The following is a 22,323-nucleotide window of genomic DNA, read 5'->3' as shown; positions in this document are numbered from 1 at the left end:
GGCTGGAGAGGATGAACTCTGTTGTGTTATTGCTACCCCCGAGAAGTGTGGGACTGCTATTAATGCCAGTAGACAGTACATTTGTGAGGCTGGCTGTGCAGCTACATTTTATTAGCCCTCGGGGTAAAGAAAAGAGCAATAACAATCAGAAACGAGAACACTGCCAGCTTCATGTGCTGATAATATTCACACGCTTTCCCACAAGCTGGTAAGAAAACAGTGACTGATCCAAAGCAAATATCTGATGCTTTCAGTTCCATTGTCTATAAGGCAACTTCAAATGTGTCCTTTATATCCTACATTAGCACTGAACTTTTCAACCCTTAAACAAGCAAACTCGCCGCAAAGCAGATAAAATCAATAGTACCTAGACAGCCTCTCCTTCCGTGTGGAAACATGCATTGTTCTCACCACAGGTCTAACCTAATTCCTCTTTTCACTTACCACTGTTCAGTCCCAACAGTTAGGCAGGAAGACAGAGACCAGCCTGTCAGACCTTTGCACACAGTCGACCATCGTTGAGTACAAAGGTTGTCGCCAGCAGCGAGGAGCTGCAGCGCAGAGCAGAGACGCCCCAAAACAGCCTTTGGTTAATCAGTACCATGCAGCTGCAGTCACATATCATGGGATGGATCATACATTTCTGAATGGAAACGTCGTTTTTCTTGTTTCCTCAACTGTCATGTTTTAAATGTCCAATTGTAAAGTTTTGTGCAAAGCGACAAGAAACACACATTACATGTGGCTTTAATGTTTATATCATACTGCCAGTGAAAGTTAGTGAAAATAATAATTTCATAGGCGACATGCTTGTTGTAGCACACATACAAGCAATAGGAGGAATATGAACTAAGGCACTGTGTTTCCCTGCAGGATATTCTTTTATTTTCCTGCAGAGCTGCAAGGCAGGGTGGGTTGCATTCCTTGTAGATAAGCCTTTCCAGGTCTGGTTTCAAACTATTTGCCAACTGTTTGTCAAACAGTGATGGTATAATAGGAACCAGTCTGTAACAGCTGAGAACAATCATTAATTGATATTGCAGTTGTCCAGCCATTTCTCGCCTGTAGCAACCGAAAATAAGCTGTTTTATGTTGAACTGTGTCACAAGAGATGGCACAGACTCTCTGTGTTTTACAGTGCTGAGATAAATGTGAATTACCTGTTGCTGCCGTAGCAAAGAACAGATAAAATGTCCATAAAAGTGTTACAACATGTGACTGCATAACCAGATTTCTTGTTCCGAAGCGTGAAACCATCACTTTGTCCTAGGACCTCCTCATTCCAGGTTGAAGTTATGCAGGTTATCGATGAAGAGTGTATCTCTGACGTCTTTGAAGACGACCCGGATGTTCTCTGTGTCCGTGGCACAGGTGAAGTGTGTGTAAAGGGGTTTGTGGCGCTTGCCATGCTGCTCCGTGTACATTTGCAGGATGAACCTTTTCGCAGATTCAGCATCACCCTGGGGTCCTGTGGAGGAAAAAAGTAGGTCAAAATCAGAGGGAATCAGAGTATTTTGAGGAAATTTCATTTTGAGAGATCACTTAAAGTAATAATCCTGAAGATTTGAATTAAAAAAAAAGTGTCCGTTACATCTCCATCCGTCACCGAATGAGGTAACACTATGGTGACTGAGCCAATGGCCCAATGATGGAAGCCCTTTCATTCCCGGGAAAACTCATAAGCAGCGGGAGACAGTAGGCGAAGCTAATGCAACACACTCGCTCTCACTTGTGTGTGAAGCGACATAAGCTTTTTTCAGCCACCTGGCAGACTGCACACAGGTGACTCTGTTTGGACCTCTGGGATGTGAGGTCCACTTATAGGTGCGACTTATTTGAAACAGAAAGAAGCAGCAAATCATCACAATGGAAGCACAGGAACAAGTGAATGACAGACATGATTAATCAATTAACAAAATAGTTGATTAATATTCTGTTTGTGGACTAATTAATAACACTCATAAAATTAATATTAATAGTAAATAGGAAGTGATTTCGGACACAGCTTGGAATGCTGTTGTAACACATGCAGAGCAAACCGAGGTTGCATGCTTTACCAGTATAGGCCGGGAAGTAGGTTGCCAAATGAGACTGTGTGATTTTCTCCTCTAGCAAGTCTGTTTTGTTCAGGAAGAGGATGGTGGAGGACTCGTGGAACCAGTGGTACGAAAGGATGGTCTTGAACAAGGCGAGGCTCTCGCTCAGTCGATTCTGAAGGAGGAGGTGATAAAAAGGCATAGACAAAGACCAAGTACGGAAATAACAGCTTTTTACAAAGCTGGAGAGCAAATAGAGTTACTGAGACCACGTGCGGCACAATCATGGCACTGAGAGGTTTTTGACCTACATCATTCTCATTCTCGTAAAGGACTTGATCGTACTCGCTGAGGGCCGACAGAAAGATGATGGAGGTGACATTCTCAAAGCAGTGGATCCATTTCCTCCTCTCTGAACGCTGACCACCCACATCCACCATCCTGCACAAACATGAATATGCATTCAAGTGACATATGAATGTTACTTGTTAAAAGAATAGTTCGCCTAATTTGAGAGATACTTCCTTGCTTTCTTGCCAACAGGTGAGAAGATGCTAAATATGAAGCTTAATAATGCAAATACGAGGAACAGCTTGCTCCATGCAAGCATTTTCCCATCACCACTCGCTAATTAGCATTAGCATCAACTCATCATCTCATCATCAGATATTAGATCTGATTTTCACATTTTACATCTTATAAAAATTACATCTCATTTTTGTTTTTTCAACAACTTCGGACTGAGGCAGGCTAGCTGTTTCCCAGTGTCTCCAATGTTCATGCTAAGCTCGCCTGCTAACTGCTAGCTTCATATTTATCGTACAGACATAAGCGTGACAGCTAAATCTTTGCAGGAAAGCAAATGAGCAAAACGTTTACCTAATTCTTTAAACATATGTGACAAGTTTTATTAAAAAAAAAAAAAAAAGCAAAACAAAAGCACAAAACTCTACCTGAAGATCACTTGTGAAAGGTCAAAGGGGTACTCTATGATGCCTGTGGTGGGGACCCTGACCCTCAAGATGTCCTGCAGGTTGGGGACGTATGTCAGAGCTGTGATTCTGTCCAAGTCGCTCAGGTAACTGAAAGGTTTAAAAAAATGCATCCAGTTTAATATCCTGACATAACCTGACCGGATAAACGGGAATGTCATTCAGCAATTTGCTCGGGTTATATGCACATTAATAACTATGTTTTATCTCTTTTTTCCACAATGCAAAAACTTTGGTCCTCTGGAAGCTTGACCTTATGTAAATCCCATGAAATATATGAAAGTCTTACTATTTGGCAGAGTCAGATAACTGGAATTCCCTCCTGCGGTCGTAGCACCTTTGAACACCGTGGTCATTCCACACTCGCTTAATGGCATCCGCCTGCCAAGCCTCCAAAGTGGACACCTGGTCTGCCTCCACTTGGCTCAGCCTCTGTGCGTGGCTCTGAAACACACAAAACATCCATTGGAGATTTTTCTAAACGCAAACTTTCAGTCTTTGCCTGACCTATTAATAGACCAACAGAAACCCAGGTAGAACTTGGCGGATTTTGTGGACACCAGCAGAAGCTCATTTTTAGCCACATTAGCAGCGTGTCTGTATGGATCCTAATGTCAGTCGGTTGTCATAAATTTTGTGCAGTAATTCATGGTCCCGAGATGATGAATCCTAATGACTTAAATGATGCCCTGGCACCAAAGTGAGGTTGACATTTGTAGTTTTGAGTGAAACATCAACTACTGGATGGTGCATGCTCCCCTCAGGGTAAACGAGGGCTAACAGCTTTCGTAACTCTTCCTTTAGCACCATCATCAGGTCAAATTTCTAATTTGTCCAATGTTTTGTTTATGACCTGCACAATAAATTATATTCCCATCATCCTCAGCTGCGCGTTATGTTTAATGCTAATTAGCAAATGTTATCATGCTAACTTGCTAAACTAAGATGGTGATCGTGGTCAACATGAGCTACGAAACGTCAGGATGTGCATGTTAGCATGCAGACGTTAGCATTTAACTGAAAGAACTGCATAAGTGCAGCTTCATAGAGCTGTAAGCATGGCTGCAAGAGGAGAGTCTCATTAAACCTGTCAGTGACACACTGAGCTTCATCAAAAGCTACGTAAGACATCAGTATTGTCTTTTTAAAAAAACGTGTCCAGTTTCTCACAATGTTCTGCTCATCAATGTAGTCAATCTGCAGAGTTTTCATGGCGTGGATCAGCGCCTGGATGGCTGTGACGATGTTCTGAAACACCAGCCGAGTGAAACCTTTCCTGTCAGCTTCACTGTACCCGCTGCCATGGATGATCCTCATCTGTTTGATGAAAGTGCTCTTCCCGCTTTCACCAGTCCCTAGGCAAATGAGATGAATGAGACCGAAGGATGAGAAGTGGAGAAACATCAAAGCAATGCCAGAAATAGGACAAAAAAGGAATCATCTGCACATCCATCAGTTGTCACTTAACGGCTTAAGTTATTATACTTAATTTCCCAAGCAACAGATGTATGTTTACATGAGAGGGTGCATATATACTTGGTTTCTTCAGGTTTATGCAAGCTGCCAAACTCTTACTTGATTCCATAAAACACACTTCTGATGTTACTACTCAGATATAACTGTGTAAAAGTATGCAGGTGTAACAGTATACATATGGCTACTTATTATTATTTTCACTCCTATGTATTTGCACTTACATAAACAGCACAAAAACAGACCCAACAAATCAAATTATTAAAACAAAGTGGACCAAAATTAAAAAGAAAACATTACGAGGAAGAGACTCTAATGGCATAAATAAATAAAAAGTTGCATTTGTTATGGATTAAGTGTGTTATTTCTCCAAGTTTTCATGCCAGTTACAAATGTTTTATATACTTCACTTTGTTAAGAGACTCTGAGGGTTTGTGTTTGATTTGTGCGAGCCCATAAGTCTATTAACAGCCCTGCGCCCTTGAGCGAAGCAGTGAACTGCTTCCTGCCCTCTGGTTGTAAATTACTCCTGATAAGAGTGTCGGCTAAGCACCTAAAATGCCTAAAAATGTTAACCATTAGACTGACCTTTACAGGAGGGTACTCCAGTCTCCCTCACAGCTTTACTCAGGTTGAAATTCATGTGTAATGTATTGTTTCCAACACAGCCAACAGTTAAGTTCTTAAAAGTGTGCTGTTTCTTTCCTGTTCTGGGGAAACAACCAGCCTGTGAATTGTTATGAGCTGTAGTATATTTCATTTAAGTGGTGTTTATGCATCATCGGGGTTGTCAAAATGTTGCTCTGCACTGTGCGACGGACAAAAGCGACAAAACAAAAGCAGAACAATAAGAAAACAGACTGCAGACTGCATTGAGCTCACATGGCTCTTATAATGAAGCATTATTATTTGAGACTTGCGAGAAAAACGTCTTAACCAAGCAACGACACATAAAACCTCAGTCTACTTTGATTTGAACGAGGGATCGAAAAACTATGAAGGTTATCAAGTGCTCGCTCATCATGGCCTCACCAACTATTTGAAGAATGCAAAGGCTAACCAGTAACACATACCAAAGCCTTGCTATCGCTCAGTCCATATGCTTCTGTATGCTGGGTTTGTCAGCTTAACCCTAATGAACTGGAGCTCAGTGGCATCTTTCCAGAACATAATGATACAGTTGCTCACAATGTGCAAACCTAAGTGATGACATGTGACAACACAGGTACCTCTGATGAACTTTTAGCCATGTTGTGGGTGTGGCCCATTAGACGTCCTTCTGTTGGTCAGTCCATCACTTTCACTGAAATACCTGCAAAACTTTGGATGCATCACGGTCCCCAGAGGAGATGTCTCTTGAATGGATTGTCATGAAACTTTGTACAGTGACTCATGGTCATCAGAGGATTAATCCTACTGACTGTGCTGATCATCTGACTTTTCTTCTGGTGCCAAGATGAGATTGTCGTTTTTGTTTTTAAGTGAAATGTCTCAACAACCATTGGATGGATTGCTATGAAATTTGGTACACGCATAAATTGTAATAATATTGGTGATTCCTCCACTTTCCATCTAGTGCCATCATCAGGCTAAAATTTGAATTAGTCCAATGCTCTCATGAACTTAACTGGCATTCCCATCAGCCTCAGCTGCACTCTGTGTATAGTGCTAATTGAAAGTCGGTTGGTTTTACGAAGTGTTCCAGAGCTCATTATACTATCACCTGTTACCAATCAACCTGTTTACCTGTGGTATGATCCAAACAGGTGTTTTTGGAGCGTTCCACAGCTTCCTCAGTCTTTAGTTGCTCCTTTCTTAACTTATTTGAAACATGTTGCTGCATCAAATTCAGAATAAGCAGATATTTACAAAAATCAATGACACTGATGAGGTAGAACATTGAATATATTGTCTTTCTAGTGTTTTCAGTTGAGTGTGTATCATAAGTGTTTCTTTTCTGTGTTCAACCTTGCCACAGTTGCTCGAACACTTTTGGCGACGTGTGGAAAAATTGCTGTAACGAGAGAAGCACTTTCTGAAGAAATTGCAGTGTTGGATGGTGAAAAGCTGTCGCCAAACTGCACTGCTGGCTTTAAAAGTTGCGTGATCGCTGTAATGTATGAAAGATGTGGAATATTAGGTTTGAATGGAGTTTTTCACGACGTGTGAATGAGTAGATAAAAGTTGAAAGATTAAGCAAAAAGGAAGAAAAATAAAGAAGTCTGGGAGATGAAGAAGTGCGTATGTGGGCCGTTTTGATATTACTTCCAACATTCACAGCAATCATATTCACCTGGGCTGCAACCATGAAATATAGAGTCTATAGCAACATATTATGATGACAGTTTGGAGTCGCTTTGCTGGTTAGATTTAAAAGGTAATATCCAAATTCTAATCTATTTAATGTCCACTTGTGAGTTTTTAGTGTCTCAGCAGGTGAACATGTGCTTGTTGATTATTTCCAGCCATTTATTTTCAGTCGCAGTGAGTGAGCATGTGGAGATTTATTACTAAACACTCACCTAAAAGCAGCAGCTTCAGTTCCCGGTGAGATTCTCTTTTATCACGACGGAGTTGTCTCTCTATTTCTCTGTGTATCCTGAGTCTCTCCACTTCCTGAGCAGGCAGGCAGCACTCTTCCATTGTCGCACAAGAGCCGCTTTTAGTTTAACTACGCCACAGCTGACAGGGATTAGTGAAATGAGTAGATAATGATTTTTCTCAGACCTGCCAGGGAAACTTCTGTCCCGGAACAGGTGGGTTGGCGACTTTCAGCAGTCATTCTTCCTCATGCAGGATCTAGTTCAGGTGCATTCCACATTCCTGCTGTGCAGGGGGAGGCGGGCGGATGGGCAGTCTCTGAGAGAAAGGCAGTGTGAGTTTATGTAGGCAGCTTGTGTATCTGCTTACAGGTCCATACTCCCATGGGCAGCTGAATTTGAAACTCTGTCCCCACACTGAGGCTGAGTGCAGGAAGGAAAACACAATGGAGGACAGGCAGGGGAAACATACTAACAACACCTCTGTTTACATGTATTTAATCTGCGCCAAAAACCTAATGACACCATTGTAGGTCTTATAATACCTAATACCTTGATTTACATAGACATTATCTGAATGAGGTTAAAGGGGCACTCCAGTAATTTTTCCATAAAGTTCGGGAACTCACAAGAGAGAAGAGATTTTTAAAAGAATGGTCAAAATTGAAGCTAGGATATCCAAACTTTCAGCCCCTTGTATGATTACAGATTCAAAAACGCTTGATCCTACAATTCCCAATACAATGCATCTCAGTAGTCTCTTTCATTTACATGCTCCCTGCCTGGTAATTGCCTACATCTTTCACAATCTACACGTCACGTAACACAGGGGGTCTGTAAAGAATCCTAAATCTCAAGCCCAATCTGAGATAACCCACATGACATCATTGTTATACAACTGTTGTCACAGTTTTTGTAGTATATGAAAATAATGCCTAGTAAATAATGCATACTGTGTTTGGCAGGGATGCAGAGTGATATATTCAGGGAAGATTTGAGTCTGAAGGAAGGGACCAGCAAAGATTGTATGCCCAGCAGCCTCCTCACCCCCAGCATCCATCCTTGCACATCACTAATGTCATGTACTGCTGCCGCACATTACTTTCAGTGTCTGTCCTCCTCCTCCAAAAAAAAAAGGCTCTTTGCCACACTATATATCGCTGTGTAGTGTACAACACTAAATCTATGGTGCTGCTGCAGGCTCCAGCCAGATGGATGTAGCACAGAAGAGGATTTCAGGACCAGCACTTCTCCAGATGAGCCGACGGAGCAGCCAAGATGACAAACACTTGAATGCTAAACCAACACTGTGCTGGAGCTGATCTGTAAACACACACACAAAGAATGGAAAAACGAGCAACAAGTGAACAGCAAAATGTCTGTTTATTCATCCAATCGCATTAAAAACACTACGACTGCATTTAGATATCGCAGTGAAAGTGAACCATAAATTAAACCGTTCAAATTAGGCTGTAATTACTTTTAACCAGACAGGAAGGTTGTGTAAACATTCGTGCCATAGATACGCTTTCATTAGCTTTTTATTCATGCATTTGATACCCTTGAACAGCATATGAATTAAGATGAAGAAGGCCCGCCTCAGAGATTATCTAACATAACAGTTCTCTCTTCAGCAGTTAGCCTCTCAACACTGACCTTCATGCAAGTAAAGGTGGAAAAAAACTGACTGTACCATGTTATATTTACAACATGCATTCAGATAAATAATGGGGCAAGTTCTAAAGCTATTTAAGCAAATTATTTTTAGGCAAGTAAAACTTTTTCTAATCAAATAGTCCCTGAACATCTGATTCTACAGCTTTGAAAAAAAGGAGTGCTAATGTAGCAGAATCAAGTAGGATGACAGCAGGATTCCCTTTGAAATGTTTGTTAAATTGCATTACAATATATTAATGCAGTGCTCAGAAAAAGTGGTTCAAGACTGAATAATGCCATCGCAGACAAATGCCAAGTGTACAAAGTCTGGTGAAACCTGAAATGGGGTTGTGGAAATGATAATATCCAACTAAGTGAGGTACACAGAATATCAGCAAGAATACCAATGTTACAAAACGCACAGGGTGCAAATCAATATCTGTGATGAAGTCAATGTGTTATTAGTGTTCTTTATGACTTGTTTCCCTTTAAGTCAAGCACAAACTAAGTAGAGTATTTCAAATGGTTTTTAACTTAAAAAAAAATAAACTACGAGCAACTTTAGTTAGTGATGTGAGGTGCTGCATTGCAGTTAGTCTACATTCACAGATTCCCTGAAGGAGAGACCCAGTACATTACAAGTCCTCAGAGGCTATTGAGGCCACAGAAATACTTTTTTCCCCCCCTCAATCCATCCATGTGCATTTATACCGCTACTGCTCGGAAACGTTCACAAAGAGCTCCATAAATTTCAGAGTGCATACCATAATAGACTCCTCGCTAAAGCAGCACTTTAATTGTCAGGACACACTTCATTATAGCTGGAGACATCCATTTTCAAAGAGCCTAACAGGAAAATTTGAAATACATCAGTAGTACAGTCATTTGGCGACAAGCTCTGTAGCTTCTCAATGTCCTGTTTTGGATTATAGTGTTCAGCAGCAGTGTGAGGCAAACCGAATCACTGCAGAGCTCCCCTGACTGCCAGCTGCACAAAGCCGATTGAATTACAGCGGCCACACCGCCGTTTTAAACCAAGTTGTAGACTTCCAGGTTGCCCTGCAAGATGTGGTCCTTCACCGCGTGGAAGACAAATCGAATGTTGTCTGTGTCTGTGGCACAGGTGAAGTGGGAGTAGATGATCTTTTTCTCGTTTGGATTGAGGCTGACAAACATATCTAAGATGAATTCTTTTCCTGCTTCGACATCCCGCTGGGGACCTGGTGGAAAGAGAGAGGCCAAAAACAGCAAATGAGAGTCACTGTGGCTTTTTCAGAAGGTACATAAAGAGCTCAGGAATATAAGACAGGCTAGCACTGACATACATACTGGCTACAGAACATTTAAATGAGAGTATGTAACTTTTGAAAGAGGAAATGATAAGCAATAAAACACACCCTTGAATGATTCAATGCATGCTGCTGCAGCCACACTGGCTCTGGTATGACCAGCTGCTTATGGCAACTGTCAGCTAACTTTATTGATATGTATTGTTATTCATGGCATAATTGTCCAAACGTGGCGACCTGAGTGAGAGCTAATAAAATGTGACCACACATGGAAAACGAACGATGCTTCAGTGTATTTACTTGTTCTATTTTTGTGATAAAACCATTCAAATGTTTAGACATGCCAAAACAGTGTAACATAGGACAGACTTTAAATATTATTGTATAACTGTCTAACTTAACTTTATAAGTTGGCTAACACTAGCTAACATTAGCCGCTATAAGCTAGTGGTCATACCAGACCACAGTGGCCTGTAGCAGTAAAACCAATGAGTGTACTGAACTAATTAGAGGTGTGTTTTATTGGTTATGATTAAATTTTTCATTTGTAAAAATAATGTTGATATTTCTTCCTCTAAAAAGCCATGTAATGTCACTTTAAATACATCTAAATAAACCAACAGACAGAGTTGCCTAATTAAGATATTATAATGTATTCAAACATTCAAACATAAGCTCTATCAGGCTCAGACGCATTTTTCATCAGTTTCCTCTCACCATCATATTCAGGGAAGTAGTCGACCAAATGCGAGTACATGATTTTCTCCTCCAGTAAATCTATCTTGTTGAGGAACAAGATGACTGAGGACTCTCTAAACCACTTGTAGGTTATGATTGTCCGGAACAAGGCCATGCTTTCCTCCATCCGATTCTTAAAAAAAAAAACACATGACACAAACATCCAAGACTGAGCATAAATACCCAAATCAGATATAGTGTCAGGCAGCAGTGCTTCAGTGGTGATTGTCCGCGTGAGGAAATTCAGATAGTTGTAATCTCATCATGTGAACAAGTCTCGCTGAGAGGTGAGAGAGGCGCTGAACAGAGCGACTAAAGAGCTCCCCCTGCAGATGAACTACGCGCAGTGCCAAAAAAGGAGGGTCAAGACGAGGTTTTTCATTGTGGCCAGAAAGAAAGAGAGAGAGAGATAAAAAAAGAGAGCGAAACCAGACTAGTGCTGGACTCTTTAGAAATCTAGGTCATCATCTCCACCCAACAGGTTCAGCCTTAAACAAAAGAAACAATGTCCCTTTGTGTCCCTCACAGTGATTTTATCCCAAAGTGAGCCCCTTTCTTTCCCGTGAACAGACTAACAGAAAGTGCATGAAGAGATTAGCTTGTGATTGTTAAATATTACTTTGCTGACGGCAGCCTGCATCTCACCTCATTGACGGACTCGACAAGGACCTGATCGTACTCGCTGAGCGCCACCAGGAACATGATGGAGGTGACATTCTCGAAACAGTGAATCCACTTCCTCCTCTCTGAACGCTGGCCACCCACGTCCACCATCCTATAGCCAAAAGATCAAGCCATCATTCAAGAACGTGATATTACCAATTTACAGCCTGTAATTGATCATGATGACTAAACAGGTCGAGATCCTTTTTACTCTGAACAGTGTAATAAGCTCACAGGCTTCGACCAATATTCTAAAGTATATCTAGTTTAATTCTCACAATCAACATTAAATCGCCTTATTGCTCACTTTTATCTGTATTATTGTCATTACAAACTTGATGAAACTTGAGGCCCTTTATTGCTTTAACTACATTCCCATGACAACCAGAAAACTGTGGCATCAAGGTTAAATTCTGGGAATAGAGACTTTTAGTCACCAAATAGTCACACAAAAGTTTCAAAAGGAGACACTGATATGTGAAATGAAAGAGCTTAAATGATATCAGTTTCAAGTAATTAATTAATAGAGAAACAAAACCAACTTCCAAAAACTGCCTGATTTGACTAAAGCTACTGAAACATGTGAAATGCAGTATAAATGTGCAAAATACAGCAATGGACCCCTGACAATTAACTGCTAAATGAGGTTCAGCTGTGCTCAAACAAGACTAATAAGACTAACAAGATATAATGGCTTCCAAATTAGCTAAATGCTAACTTAAGCATGCTGACATTCACTTTGACAATGCTAACATGCTAACATGATCACTGACTATGGCCTCAGCTGCGATGAAACCACTACAAAATAAAAACACAACAACATAAAGCACTCACCTGAACACCACATTCTGCAGGTCAAAGGGGTACTCTATAATACCCGTCGTGGGCACCCTGACCCTCAGGACATCCTGCTGGGTTGGCAGATAAGGAGTACCAGCAATTCGGTCCAAGTCATTCAGATAGCTATAAGACAGGGGGACAGGCCAGACTCATGAAACGAAAACTAGTTAGACAGAATGATACAGAGCCAGGAGAGGGACAAAAGAGAAATTTCTTGCAAAATACTCAAGTCAGGGATGTTTCTGTTTCAGCCACTTCACTATAATTAATTCTTCTAGTGAGAATTAAAATGGCGTTTTGTCAACAACCTTAAATGGAATAAACACTGAACCTGAACCTTCTGGGTGCATTAAACAGACAACTGTCCGATGACACAGTGGAAACTATTTGGCAACGTCTGAGGAGTTTCTGTTTGCACTCACTATTTGGTTGAGTCTGAGAGCTGGTATTCCCTCTTCCGATTGTAACATTCCCGAATCCCTGGGTCACTCCACAGGCTCTTGATGGCATCCACATAAGGGTTTGTTAACGTTGTGACCTTCTCTACGTCAACCGCGCTGACAATACTGGCGTTTGCCTGAACAACAGAATGAAACACTGAAATCAATGACATAACGCAGATATAGGGTGGGATTTACTATGAACATGATGGTATATTTGCGTCCTTGTGCATTGGTATAAAAGATAAAATTCAGTTTACATGTTAAAGGAAAGGGATATGGTGATGCAGCTGTCTTTATCTCTCACAACAGATATGTGCTTTGATTAGTCAGGGAAAAATCCTTAATGCTCATCTCTATCCTTGCAACATGAAAGAAATGCTCTAGCTTCCACCGTGTGCCACACCTTTTCATTCTGACCTCAGTATCAGTCATGGATACTCTGTAATTCAGAACATGATTCATACATTCAAACAGTAAAAAAAAGTGGTGAAATGTGAAGTCAATGGAGAGGTGCCTTAAACCTGCATTATTTCTAATGGCCAGCAGGGGGCTAGTGTAAAGAAGGGTTAACCCTAACCCTAGAAAATGACACCACTTCTCACTTGATTTATTACCCCAGTAAACAGTTTCCTAAAGAGTTTATGGTCTCAGTCACTAGTTTCAAGTCTTCTTCAATACAGCATGATGTCCATTTTGTGAATTATGCTCCCATTTTGAGTATAATAAACGATAAAGGAAGGTAATGCTTTGGGGCTGTGGTTGCCTTGTGACTGACAATTATGTTCCCTGTCATCCAAAAACGGTCATTTTTGGATCCAAAAACAAGATGGTGATTGCCGTAGTGCCAAACTCGAGGCTTCAAAATGGTGGTGGTCACGGTGGCTCTCACCACTATTATACAGTCCATGTTTGTACCACTAATCTAAAGGCCTGAAGAAGGTTTCCAGACACTCACCTTCACCAACAACAAGTATGCAGTTGTGATTAATGGCAAGCTGCTCTAGTGAACACACAAACCTGTACTTAGAAACTAGGAAAGTAAGAAAGCAAACGTAGCACTTTAATATTTGTGAGACTAGAGTTCGGCTACAAGTGATCACCAGTAGAACTGACCTATGACGAGAGATGGCCAGAGAGGTGAAGCAAAACCTTGCAGCAGTGCTACTTTAAATATAGAGAGATCAAATAATTTGAACTTTAATATTGACAGACATCCTTTAAAGCACAATCAGCCTGATGGCAGCTACCCAAGAAGCTTCAACATTGGGAAAGTGCCTAGTAATTAGGCTAATCTAAGGTAGCTGTGCATTAGGTTTACTTCAGTCTTTGTTCATGAATTATGTAACTTACATGATTACGCTGAGCTCGACGCACTGATTCTATCCTGACTCATCGGCCCAACTCGGATCACTTAGCATTTGAAGACTAGACCTGCACCTACAAAATAATAAATCAGTCAGTCCATCAACAAATGATGGTTCCAGGTTGCTGATGAGGATTTGCTGCTCTCCCTTTTCACAACATTCAAGTAAACTGAGGTCCTAAAGGTTTTGGATGGTTGATCAGGCGAAATGCAGGACTACCTTGGGATTTGGGAAACTGTGATGGGCCCTATTCTTTAAACTTTTATAGGCCAAACAGATAATCGAGGACATAACTGGCACATTACTCAAGCGTCAAAACAATCACTAGTTGATAGAGTAAGCTTTTACTAAAAAGGCTAAAACATAAATTTAATGTACAATAATTACGATGATGGAACTGCCCACTGTCTATTCAACTGACATGGCACTGCACACCACTACCACAGAGAGTGCTTTTTCTTTTTGCTTCTCCTTGCTGTTTGCTTCAACTGTTATTCCAGTTTCAGTTTTATTTCTTTTGTACGCATTTACAGACACAAACAGCTGAACGAAGATCAGACGCTGCTGTCTGATCCAGGTCGTCTTTTCTGAGTTTGTAAAGTTTGTCCTGTGTCTTATTGGAATTACCGATGTCTCTATCTTATCCTTACAGCCCTAATTGGTGTCTGATAAATAATTAATATTTCCCTGACTGCGCATCCCTTGTGGACCCACAGTGCAATAATTCATCCAGAAAACACTTGGGAAAAAAGACTCCATGCTGTTTGAGTACTTTATATGGCCATTTATAGGTGAACTATTACTGTAAGTCTATTTACGCATCAATAAACAGCCTTATTGTACAAAGTGCTTGTGCAGACATACTGCAGTTGTCATCTTGATGATGGTCAGCTGTGTTTGATGTTCTGATGGTTTCTCCCACTACTGTAGTGATAAAAGGGTGATTGCGACCCTGACACAAATGTCTACGAGCTGCCAGGCTGTGGTAAATTCCAGTGTTATGAAATATATCTTTACACTCTATAAATCTGTTTCACCACTTTATGACACCACTGATGAAACCGATAGACACACACAACATAGACGTAGAAAGAAGTCACTTTCCTGTTGCTTGGCTGATTGAAATTGCTGCCAGAGCTTGAATGTGTGTTTAAAACACTTACTTTTTTCTTCTGCTCTGAGAAATGATGGGACAAATTTAAAGGGAGACACTGCTGTGTGAGCCTCGGTTTTATTTAAACCTCTCTGCTTTCTCTGAGATCAGTTAAAACATTGTTATGAATTTACTAAAATCTCACTCTTACCTCTAAAGCTGGGCTTACACTGCAGGATTTTTAAAGTGTTGTTCTTTGATTCCAACTCTTACTGTACGAGTAAATTGTCTGTGATGTAAAGCTAAAGTTCACCATATATGTGCTCACACTGTGCGGTCCGATCGTCAAGCCACGACCTGATGGGGACCCTGTTCCCATTCTGGCTTCTGGCAATAGTCAATAAAGATTTGATAAACAGCTCCTTGTTTGAGTCAGAGACGACTGAGTCTGTTTGCTAGCATGCTATCAAGGCAGAAACGTGCTGCCTTGATAATCCGTGCAATTCTGTGCATCAAACAGGCATGTATGCCGACCAGCTTGGCCTCCATATTTTGCGTCCACACGACGCGTCAACTCGCCATGGCACTTTCAGATGCTCTGTTTGCCACTTCTCACAGGCGCAGTGAGAAGAAAGGCACTGGTCTTGTGAAAATCGACTTGTAGCTCTAGCATGACATGTCAGAAATTCATCCAAAAGTCTGACGGGCGGTCAGGAGGAGTTGATCGTTCCTCACTCTCCGCTGTACACTGCACGAGAAACGACGCCAGATGAAGCTGAAATTCGGCCAGTGTATGCCCAGCTTAATATTCAACGCACCCGACTCCGCTTGCTTAGTCCCACCATCCCCCGTCAAGCTCTTCGCTCTTGCACGAATGTAGCTAACACGACAACGGTGGAAGTTTTGCTATTTAAACTTCGAACTTTCAAAACAATGGGTCCTTGGTATTAGGCAGAGGTAGAGAGCAGGTTTCTCATTTCTAGCCAATAAGAGTTTATTTTGTAAATAAACTGAAGTCTGCTAGCAGACTTTATCAGCAGTAACTTGCTACCTAATTAAGCTAACTTAAGCTCCATGAGTCAGCTGAAAAGACGGAAATATGCACCATTGCTGGAGGACTCAGTGTGAAATGAGAACAATCGGAACACCGGTGGAAATGAGGTTTCAATTTTAATCATCAAAATCAAAAGCAGGATCAGTAATTCTGCTAGTGTTTTACTTGTGCGCATCCGGCACGTATCTGAAGGAAAAAAACCACAACACTTCACAGACGACACAGCAAAGCTTGCCGGCAGCCTGCGGCGGCACTGATTAACGTGACACTGCTGGAGTCGGAGATAACGAAGAAACAGAAAAACAAGAAAACAAAAATATGGAAGTGATTTCACACTTGAAACCATGTTTGTTTTTGACAGTTAAATGGAAATTATAGGGCATGAAACCAATGATCTGTTGACTCGATAGTCGAACTATGACACAGTCATCGGTGCTGAAAAAAACATTTAAATCGAATCAAATTTTGACCTTTTGAAAGTTGAAAGTAAAATCCATTCGTGAATTTGGAGAATTGTAACACCCGTAGAAATCATGATATCACACTAGAAGACTTAAAAGAGGCTAAAGCTAACAGGTCCCAGGCAAAAACAGGCTATTACTTCATTTTTACATAATGGCCATGTGCTATTGTGAACAGAGCTTTTTGTGTAAGTAGCCTGTAGCCCCACAAATACAGCTAGCTAAGTATGTGCTCCGTAACTTTTGAAGTAACACTGCCTACACTGTAGGCAGTAAGTTAGTTAGCCACGCAAGCTAACAAGTGTATCTTAAATTCAAGAAGATAAACACACTGTTTGATCCACTTGTTAAACTTCTGCCTGTGTCTGACACCCCCCTCCAAACTCTTTTTAAAAGCAGCGTTTCTCTCTTACTACGGGGTCATGCACACTGCTTGGGTAATCTCTATTTAGGGTAGAGTGTTAGAGACCTCTCTGACCTACGTGAACTCTGCACTTGAGTTGTAATATCTGCATGCTCAGTGACAAACACTGTCATCCTGTTAGCCTCCACAAAACATCGCCTCACGCAGTGTCAGGCAAAGAAATAACTTGTAACCCACATGCTGACTCAGACTTGGTTAATGCTGCCAAACGTTTATGTCACGGGACACAGGAAGTGGATTCTTCTCCCTTGGATCTCATCCTTGCTTGGAACTGTAACTGAGGTAGTATATTTGTGTGCACCAGCAAATTTGTGTGATTAATAAGCTCCCACTGTGTGTATGACGAGACGAATCCCTGTATGATTAATGGGGAATCTTCCGTCTCCCTTGCTCTTTTGTCTCCTACTTGTATTTGGCTCAGGAGTACCTGTCTTTACATGCCTGCAGTCTAACATCATATGTACTTTCCGTAAATAGACAAAACTCTCCGGCAGCAGGATTGCAAAACTAAACACTGTTGCAAATTACCAGAAGTACTTCACCCTGAATACACACTGCAGGCTCTGTCAGTGTCTGAGACAGTAAACCTCACACTCGTGCGAACCCTCTTTCTCAATCTGTCTGTGTGGAGCAGCAAGGAAAGGACGAAGAAACAATAGTCTGGTCTACCTTGTTGTTTTCATACTTGTAGGGGATCTGTAATGTGTTCATGGCTTGGATCATGGTCTGCATGGCTGTGAAGATGTTCTGGTAGACGAGCCTGGTGAAGCCTCTCTTGTCCTCGTCAGAGTATCCGCGGCCATGAATAATCCTCATCTGCTTGATGAAAGTGCTTTTCCCACTTTCACCAGTTCCTAGCCACCAAACAAATACATAACGTTATTGTAAATATACATAACTTAATGCTATATTATGTTATATTTCTGCATCAAAACACCCCAAAAAAATATATTATCCCAAATGTTTCCAACAATGTTCAAACCCAGAGAAATCCATCATTTTATTCAAGGTATCATTGTGTTTCATTTGGTTGCCTTTACCCCATCTGCAATGATCCTCAATCATCAAACTACGTCTTTCTTTTCATTGTTTTGATTGAGAAACCCATTGAGATTGTCTGTGGCTCTGCAGCTCATAAACATATAGCTTCATTTAAAAAAAGTTTGTTTTTTTTCGAAAAAAAAAGCTGGGCACTACCTGTTTAAAGAAGCAGGATGTTGTCTGTGGAATCGACTCACAACAAAATACAGTGTCCATGTTCATGGTAATGAGAGAACATGTCAAAAAGTGCAATGCTGTGGCTCATTGATGTGTTTTTAATAGTTTTGTTATTAGCCACGCTAGTGGCTAGCAGCGTGCCTCTTTGGATGGCAATGTCAGTCTGTCCGTCTTTGGTCCAGACTGAAATATCTCAACAACTGCTGGATGGATTACCATGAACTGTTGTACAGACATTCATGAATCCTACACGTTGGTGATCTATTGGTACCAAGAGGTTGTTGTTTTTGGTTTTCCAAACCACGGGTAATAACTTTGGTAATCTCTTAACTATTCATCAAACACTATTTTCTGGTCAAAAGTTCAGTTTGTCCAGTAATTTGGTTTATTACCAAATACCTGCAACCTCAGCCATACATTTGTGTTAAGTGCTAATTAGTGAGTTAGGTTGCTGATATTCTAACTTAGGATGGTGGCCACAGTAAACATTATCTTATTAATTTGATGACAATATGAAAAATACTGAATTTCACCAGCCTTACCCCAAAACCCAGCCTGCTGTCAATACTAACAAAAGAAAAAGCAACAAGTCTTTGTTCTCAGTCTGTACTGTTTGTGAAGTACTTTCACATTTCACTCTTATGCAATCTTGGACTTGCTTTAATTACCTAGTCTGGGTTTTATCTTTTTCTTTGGCCCTACAGATCTCATGTCTATTCTTCAGGTTAACTTTACAACCAGTATTTTGTCATCTCAGCAGTGACTGGCTGTGTCTTTGGAAAAGCTGAGCTAGAAGAAGTGCACGCATTTCCCCCTGTAGCTGACAAAGTTGGAAGTATTTGTTGGCAATGGTTGGAGAGATCTTCAGACAGAGTGAAGTCAAGATAAAAGTATGCCACTTCAGCATGTAATTTTAAAGATCTTAAATAAAGAAATAAATAAACAAGAGATTGAACATATTGAAGGGTTTACACTTGATATGATTTTTTTGATTGATCTAAATCCAACATGCTGTGAAGTTTCAAATTCAAGACTTCTTTGGAGTCATTGTTTGGAGCTCACCGGAGCTCGACATCTGACTTTTGAACCTGAAATGGTGGTTGAACATTCAGCATGAGTCAATCATTCAACATGACTGCATCTACACCGTAAATTTACTCACAGCAATTGCTGATGCAACCTTTGATAAGCAACACAAAGAAAAAGTGGCCTCCCAAGATGATGCATACTTATTCATCTACCAGCTGGGACTAGTACTCTATACTGTCTAACATCGCCTGTTCAAATTCAGCTTAGCACCAAGGTGAATGCATCTACTGTTCCTACCCATCTGCTGTCAACTCCCGTGGTTTAAAAGCTGATATTCCAGATCCTGTGCTGCTTTGCAAATTCCAAACTCAATTTCCCAATCTCTCACAACAAAGTTGAAGTTATTATCATTTCTTCTTTTTATGTTTTTTTCTCTGATCAAATTATCTGAGCAGCAAAAACTGTGAGAAAAATGCTATGTTGCTGTATGACTGAGACCTTACATTATGGTGAAATGTTCATCCTGGCGTTGCAATATTATTACATGGTGCGTTGTGTTGCAACCGTGTTTCTGCAATACAAATGATGTCAGCATCCAATATCATGTTATATATCATTTTAGGTTTGCTGTGTGTACATGTGGGCGTTTGACGTTATGTAACAGACCATCAGAGAAAATTCTGTTCTCTTTAGTGGAGCCTCAAAATATTTTTCCATTTCCTGTAAATGTCAACATCATTTTTTTCAACATATGGCAGTGGCTTTTAAATCTGGAATAAGAGTTTCTAAAGATGTCTCGTCCGCACCTATTCTGGCTCCATTTTCAAGTCCTGGCCTGTACGTGGAAACCTCAGTTTTCCACCAATCTTTTTATCACCAGAACTGACATCAAATGGAAAAGTTGTGAAGCAATGTCTTCCTCTTTGTACTTTAAGTGATGTTATATCTTTCCAATCTCTGCGATGGTCTCTATGTGCGATTTGCACCACACCTGTGGGCCTGCAGGTCCGACATGCGTTGCCTCAACGGGCCGCTAAGCGTGACTTACACACGGGGTTTGGACCCCGCTGATACCTGCCTGCAGGTCTAGTATATTGTTGTATTGCCACTTCTTCCTGAGCTAAGCATCTTTTCCCACTGCTGTCGGGTAGTTCAACCTATGATGCATCATATTTTATCAACTGCTGTTTTAAAAGTAAAATCCTGATTTGAAAAAGTAACTGCAGCTGTGAAATAAAAGTAGTGGAGTAAAGGGTACAACATGTCTCTGATTTTCAGTGAGTAACAGCTTGAAGTGGCAGATGATGGAAATACTCAGGTAAAGTACAAGTACATCAAAATGGTACAATACTTCAGTAAAAGAAAAAAGTGACTTTCCATCACTGTCATTATTATCATCACTATAAGATATGATTCACAGTTATAAAATGCCTCATAGTATATTGAGTAAAATTGATCTGTGCATCGACCAGCTACAACAGCTAAATGTCTTTTTACACTTGCACATGCATTAGTAATAATAATAATAATTCTGTAATATAATGTGACTCTGAAAGGGGCCATTCACATGAATTATGGAAACTTTTACTTTGATAAATTGGAGTACAGTTTTCTGAGTACTGTATCATAATTGTGTTCATTGAGTAACGCATTTGAATACTTATTATTCCATTCTTCCTAATACTGTTGATATTTAAACACAAATGCATCATCTCATACTCGAATACTTCCAAAGCCAATGAAATAAAGGATCTTTACATCCTTTTTACTTGGTGAATTGCTTTAATTTGTAGCCAATGGTGGAGGCACATTTACTCAAGTGCTGTTTTTAAGTACAGTTTTGAGGTGCTTTATGATACTATCTGAAGTTTCTGCTATGTTATACTTCTACTCCACCACTTTGCAGAGGAAAATATTGTCCTTATTACTCCACTGCATGGATTTAACAGCTATAGTTGCTGTTTACTTTATAGATTCTTTTGTATGTGAAATCCTAATGATCACCTTCTAAAACTATGCAGTTATAATTTAAACTAAATTGCAGCAGGTTTATGAAATACTTCAAATGAGCTCTACCTCGACCAGCACCACAGACATGCTTCTTACATGTTGCCGCATCCATAAGAAGAAACCAATAAGACAACACATATGTGATATAACAACAAGAACTTTAACTTTGGACACTTGAAACACATTTTGCATGTACTTTTCGTCCCTTACCGAGCAAGAGCAGCTTGTATTCCCGTCGGGAGTCCCTCTTGTCCCGGCGGAGCTGCCTCTCGATCTCGTCGTTGATCCTGCGAGCCTCTTTGGCCTCTGGGCTGAGGCAGCAAGCGCCCACTGAACTCAGAGTCATTGCTCCTGGATAACACTTCCCTTTCCAAGGCAAAGACACACACATAACGCTGATTACACAGGAAGGAGAAGTCTCTCGTGTCCTAAAGTCAGTTTACTTTTGATTTAGCCCCTGAACAATCCCCGACGCGCACGGCAACTCTTCTCTCCCGAGCTGCGAACAAGCTTTCACAAATGTCACAATTTAAGGAAGTTAAGTCGTTACTCTGGAGGGTGTTTGTATTACCTTGTTCCTCTCCTCTGAAGAGGAAATTAAGTTTGTGCAACAACAAAGCAGCGAGGCTTTACCCCTGGCAGCTGAGCTCCGGGCGTGGTGGGCTGAATATGGCGGAGTTTCACTTCATAGCTACAAAACGGCACGAAAACTGGCAGAAACTGTCATCCTCCAGGGGGGTGTGGGGGGGGAGAAGATGCTGATCACGCCACGCTTTTTGTTTTGACTAGAGGAGCGGCTCGGTGTTATCTCCCCCCGCGTCCAGCTTTGTCTGTCCCGTCTGTCCTGGCTGAAGCGGACCATGTGACGGAGGGCTGAGCTCTGATGGGAAACCGTGCGGGCTTCCACTATTACATTATGGGAACAAATTTCCGGTGTTAACTGCTGAACAACGGATGCATGTGACAGCCAGAGCAACGAGCTGACACACACCACGCTCAC

The 22,323-nt window shown here is 40.9% G+C and overlaps 2 protein-coding genes across 3 annotated transcripts; both read right to left on the bottom strand.

Annotated features, from left to right (window-relative positions):
- Positions 1–100: 100 nt before the first annotated feature.
- LOC121623101 (guanine nucleotide-binding protein subunit alpha-14-like) lies at positions 101–7,273 on the bottom strand. The gene is made up of 7 exons (XM_041960255.1): positions 7,024–7,273; positions 4,199–4,383; positions 3,318–3,472; positions 2,990–3,118; positions 2,348–2,477; positions 2,058–2,211; positions 101–1,468 (listed from the first exon to the last, which is right to left on the bottom strand). Exons 1-7 carry the CDS (start codon positions 7,142–7,144, stop codon positions 1,278–1,280), a joined length of 1,065 nt encoding a protein of 354 aa, XP_041816189.1. The 5' UTR covers positions 7,145–7,273; the 3' UTR covers positions 101–1,277.
- A 1,151-nt stretch (positions 7,274–8,424) lies between these two features.
- Positions 8,425–22,206, bottom strand: LOC121622813 (guanine nucleotide-binding protein G(q) subunit alpha-like). 2 transcript variants are annotated; one of them, XM_041959815.1, is made up of 8 exons: positions 21,895–22,206; positions 21,534–21,689; positions 17,736–17,920; positions 12,650–12,804; positions 12,222–12,350; positions 11,370–11,499; positions 10,704–10,857; positions 8,425–9,917 (listed from the first exon to the last, which is right to left on the bottom strand). In XM_041959815.1, the coding sequence occupies exons 2-8, from the start codon at positions 21,667–21,669 to the stop codon at positions 9,727–9,729; spliced, it is 1,080 nt and encodes a 359-aa protein (XP_041815749.1). In that variant the 5' UTR covers positions 21,670–21,689; positions 21,895–22,206; the 3' UTR covers positions 8,425–9,726. The 2 variants fall into 2 exon arrangements, with proteins under 2 accessions (XP_041815749.1, XP_041815748.1); XM_041959814.1 differs by lacking the exon at positions 21,895–22,206 and having other exon boundaries at positions 21,534–21,849.
- Between the last annotated feature and the right edge of the window lie 117 nt (positions 22,207–22,323).

This window comes from Chelmon rostratus, chromosome 19, assembly GCF_017976325.1.
Source record: "Chelmon rostratus isolate fCheRos1 chromosome 19, fCheRos1.pri, whole genome shotgun sequence".
Lineage (NCBI taxonomy): Eukaryota > Metazoa > Chordata > Actinopteri > Chaetodontiformes > Chaetodontidae > Chelmon > Chelmon rostratus.
This window is presented reverse-complemented; position numbering and strand designations above follow the sequence as displayed.

Coding starts and splice junctions, on each gene's coding strand:
- LOC121623101 (XM_041960255.1), bottom strand. CDS start 7,144: ATGGAAGAGTGCTGCCTGCCTGCTCAGGAAGTGGAGAGACTCAGGATA. Junction 3,473..4,198: donor ACATTGATGAGCAGAACATT/GTGAGAAACTGG, acceptor TGTGTGTTTCAG/AGCCACGCACAGAGGCTGAG. Junction 1,469..2,057: donor CTACTTCCCGGCCTATACTG/GTAAAGCATGCA, acceptor TTTCCTCCACAG/GACCCCAGGGTGATGCTGAA.
- LOC121622813 (XM_041959814.1), bottom strand. CDS start 21,714: ATGTGTGTGTCTTTGCCTTGGAAAGGGAAGTGTTATCCAGGAGCAATG. Junction 17,921..21,533: donor ATACAAGCTGCTCTTGCTCG/GTAAGGGACGAA, acceptor TTTGGTGGCTAG/GAACTGGTGAAAGTGGGAAA. Junction 12,351..12,649: donor CTCTCAGACTCAACCAAATA/GTGAGTGCAAAC, acceptor CCTGTCTTATAG/CTATCTGAATGACTTGGACC.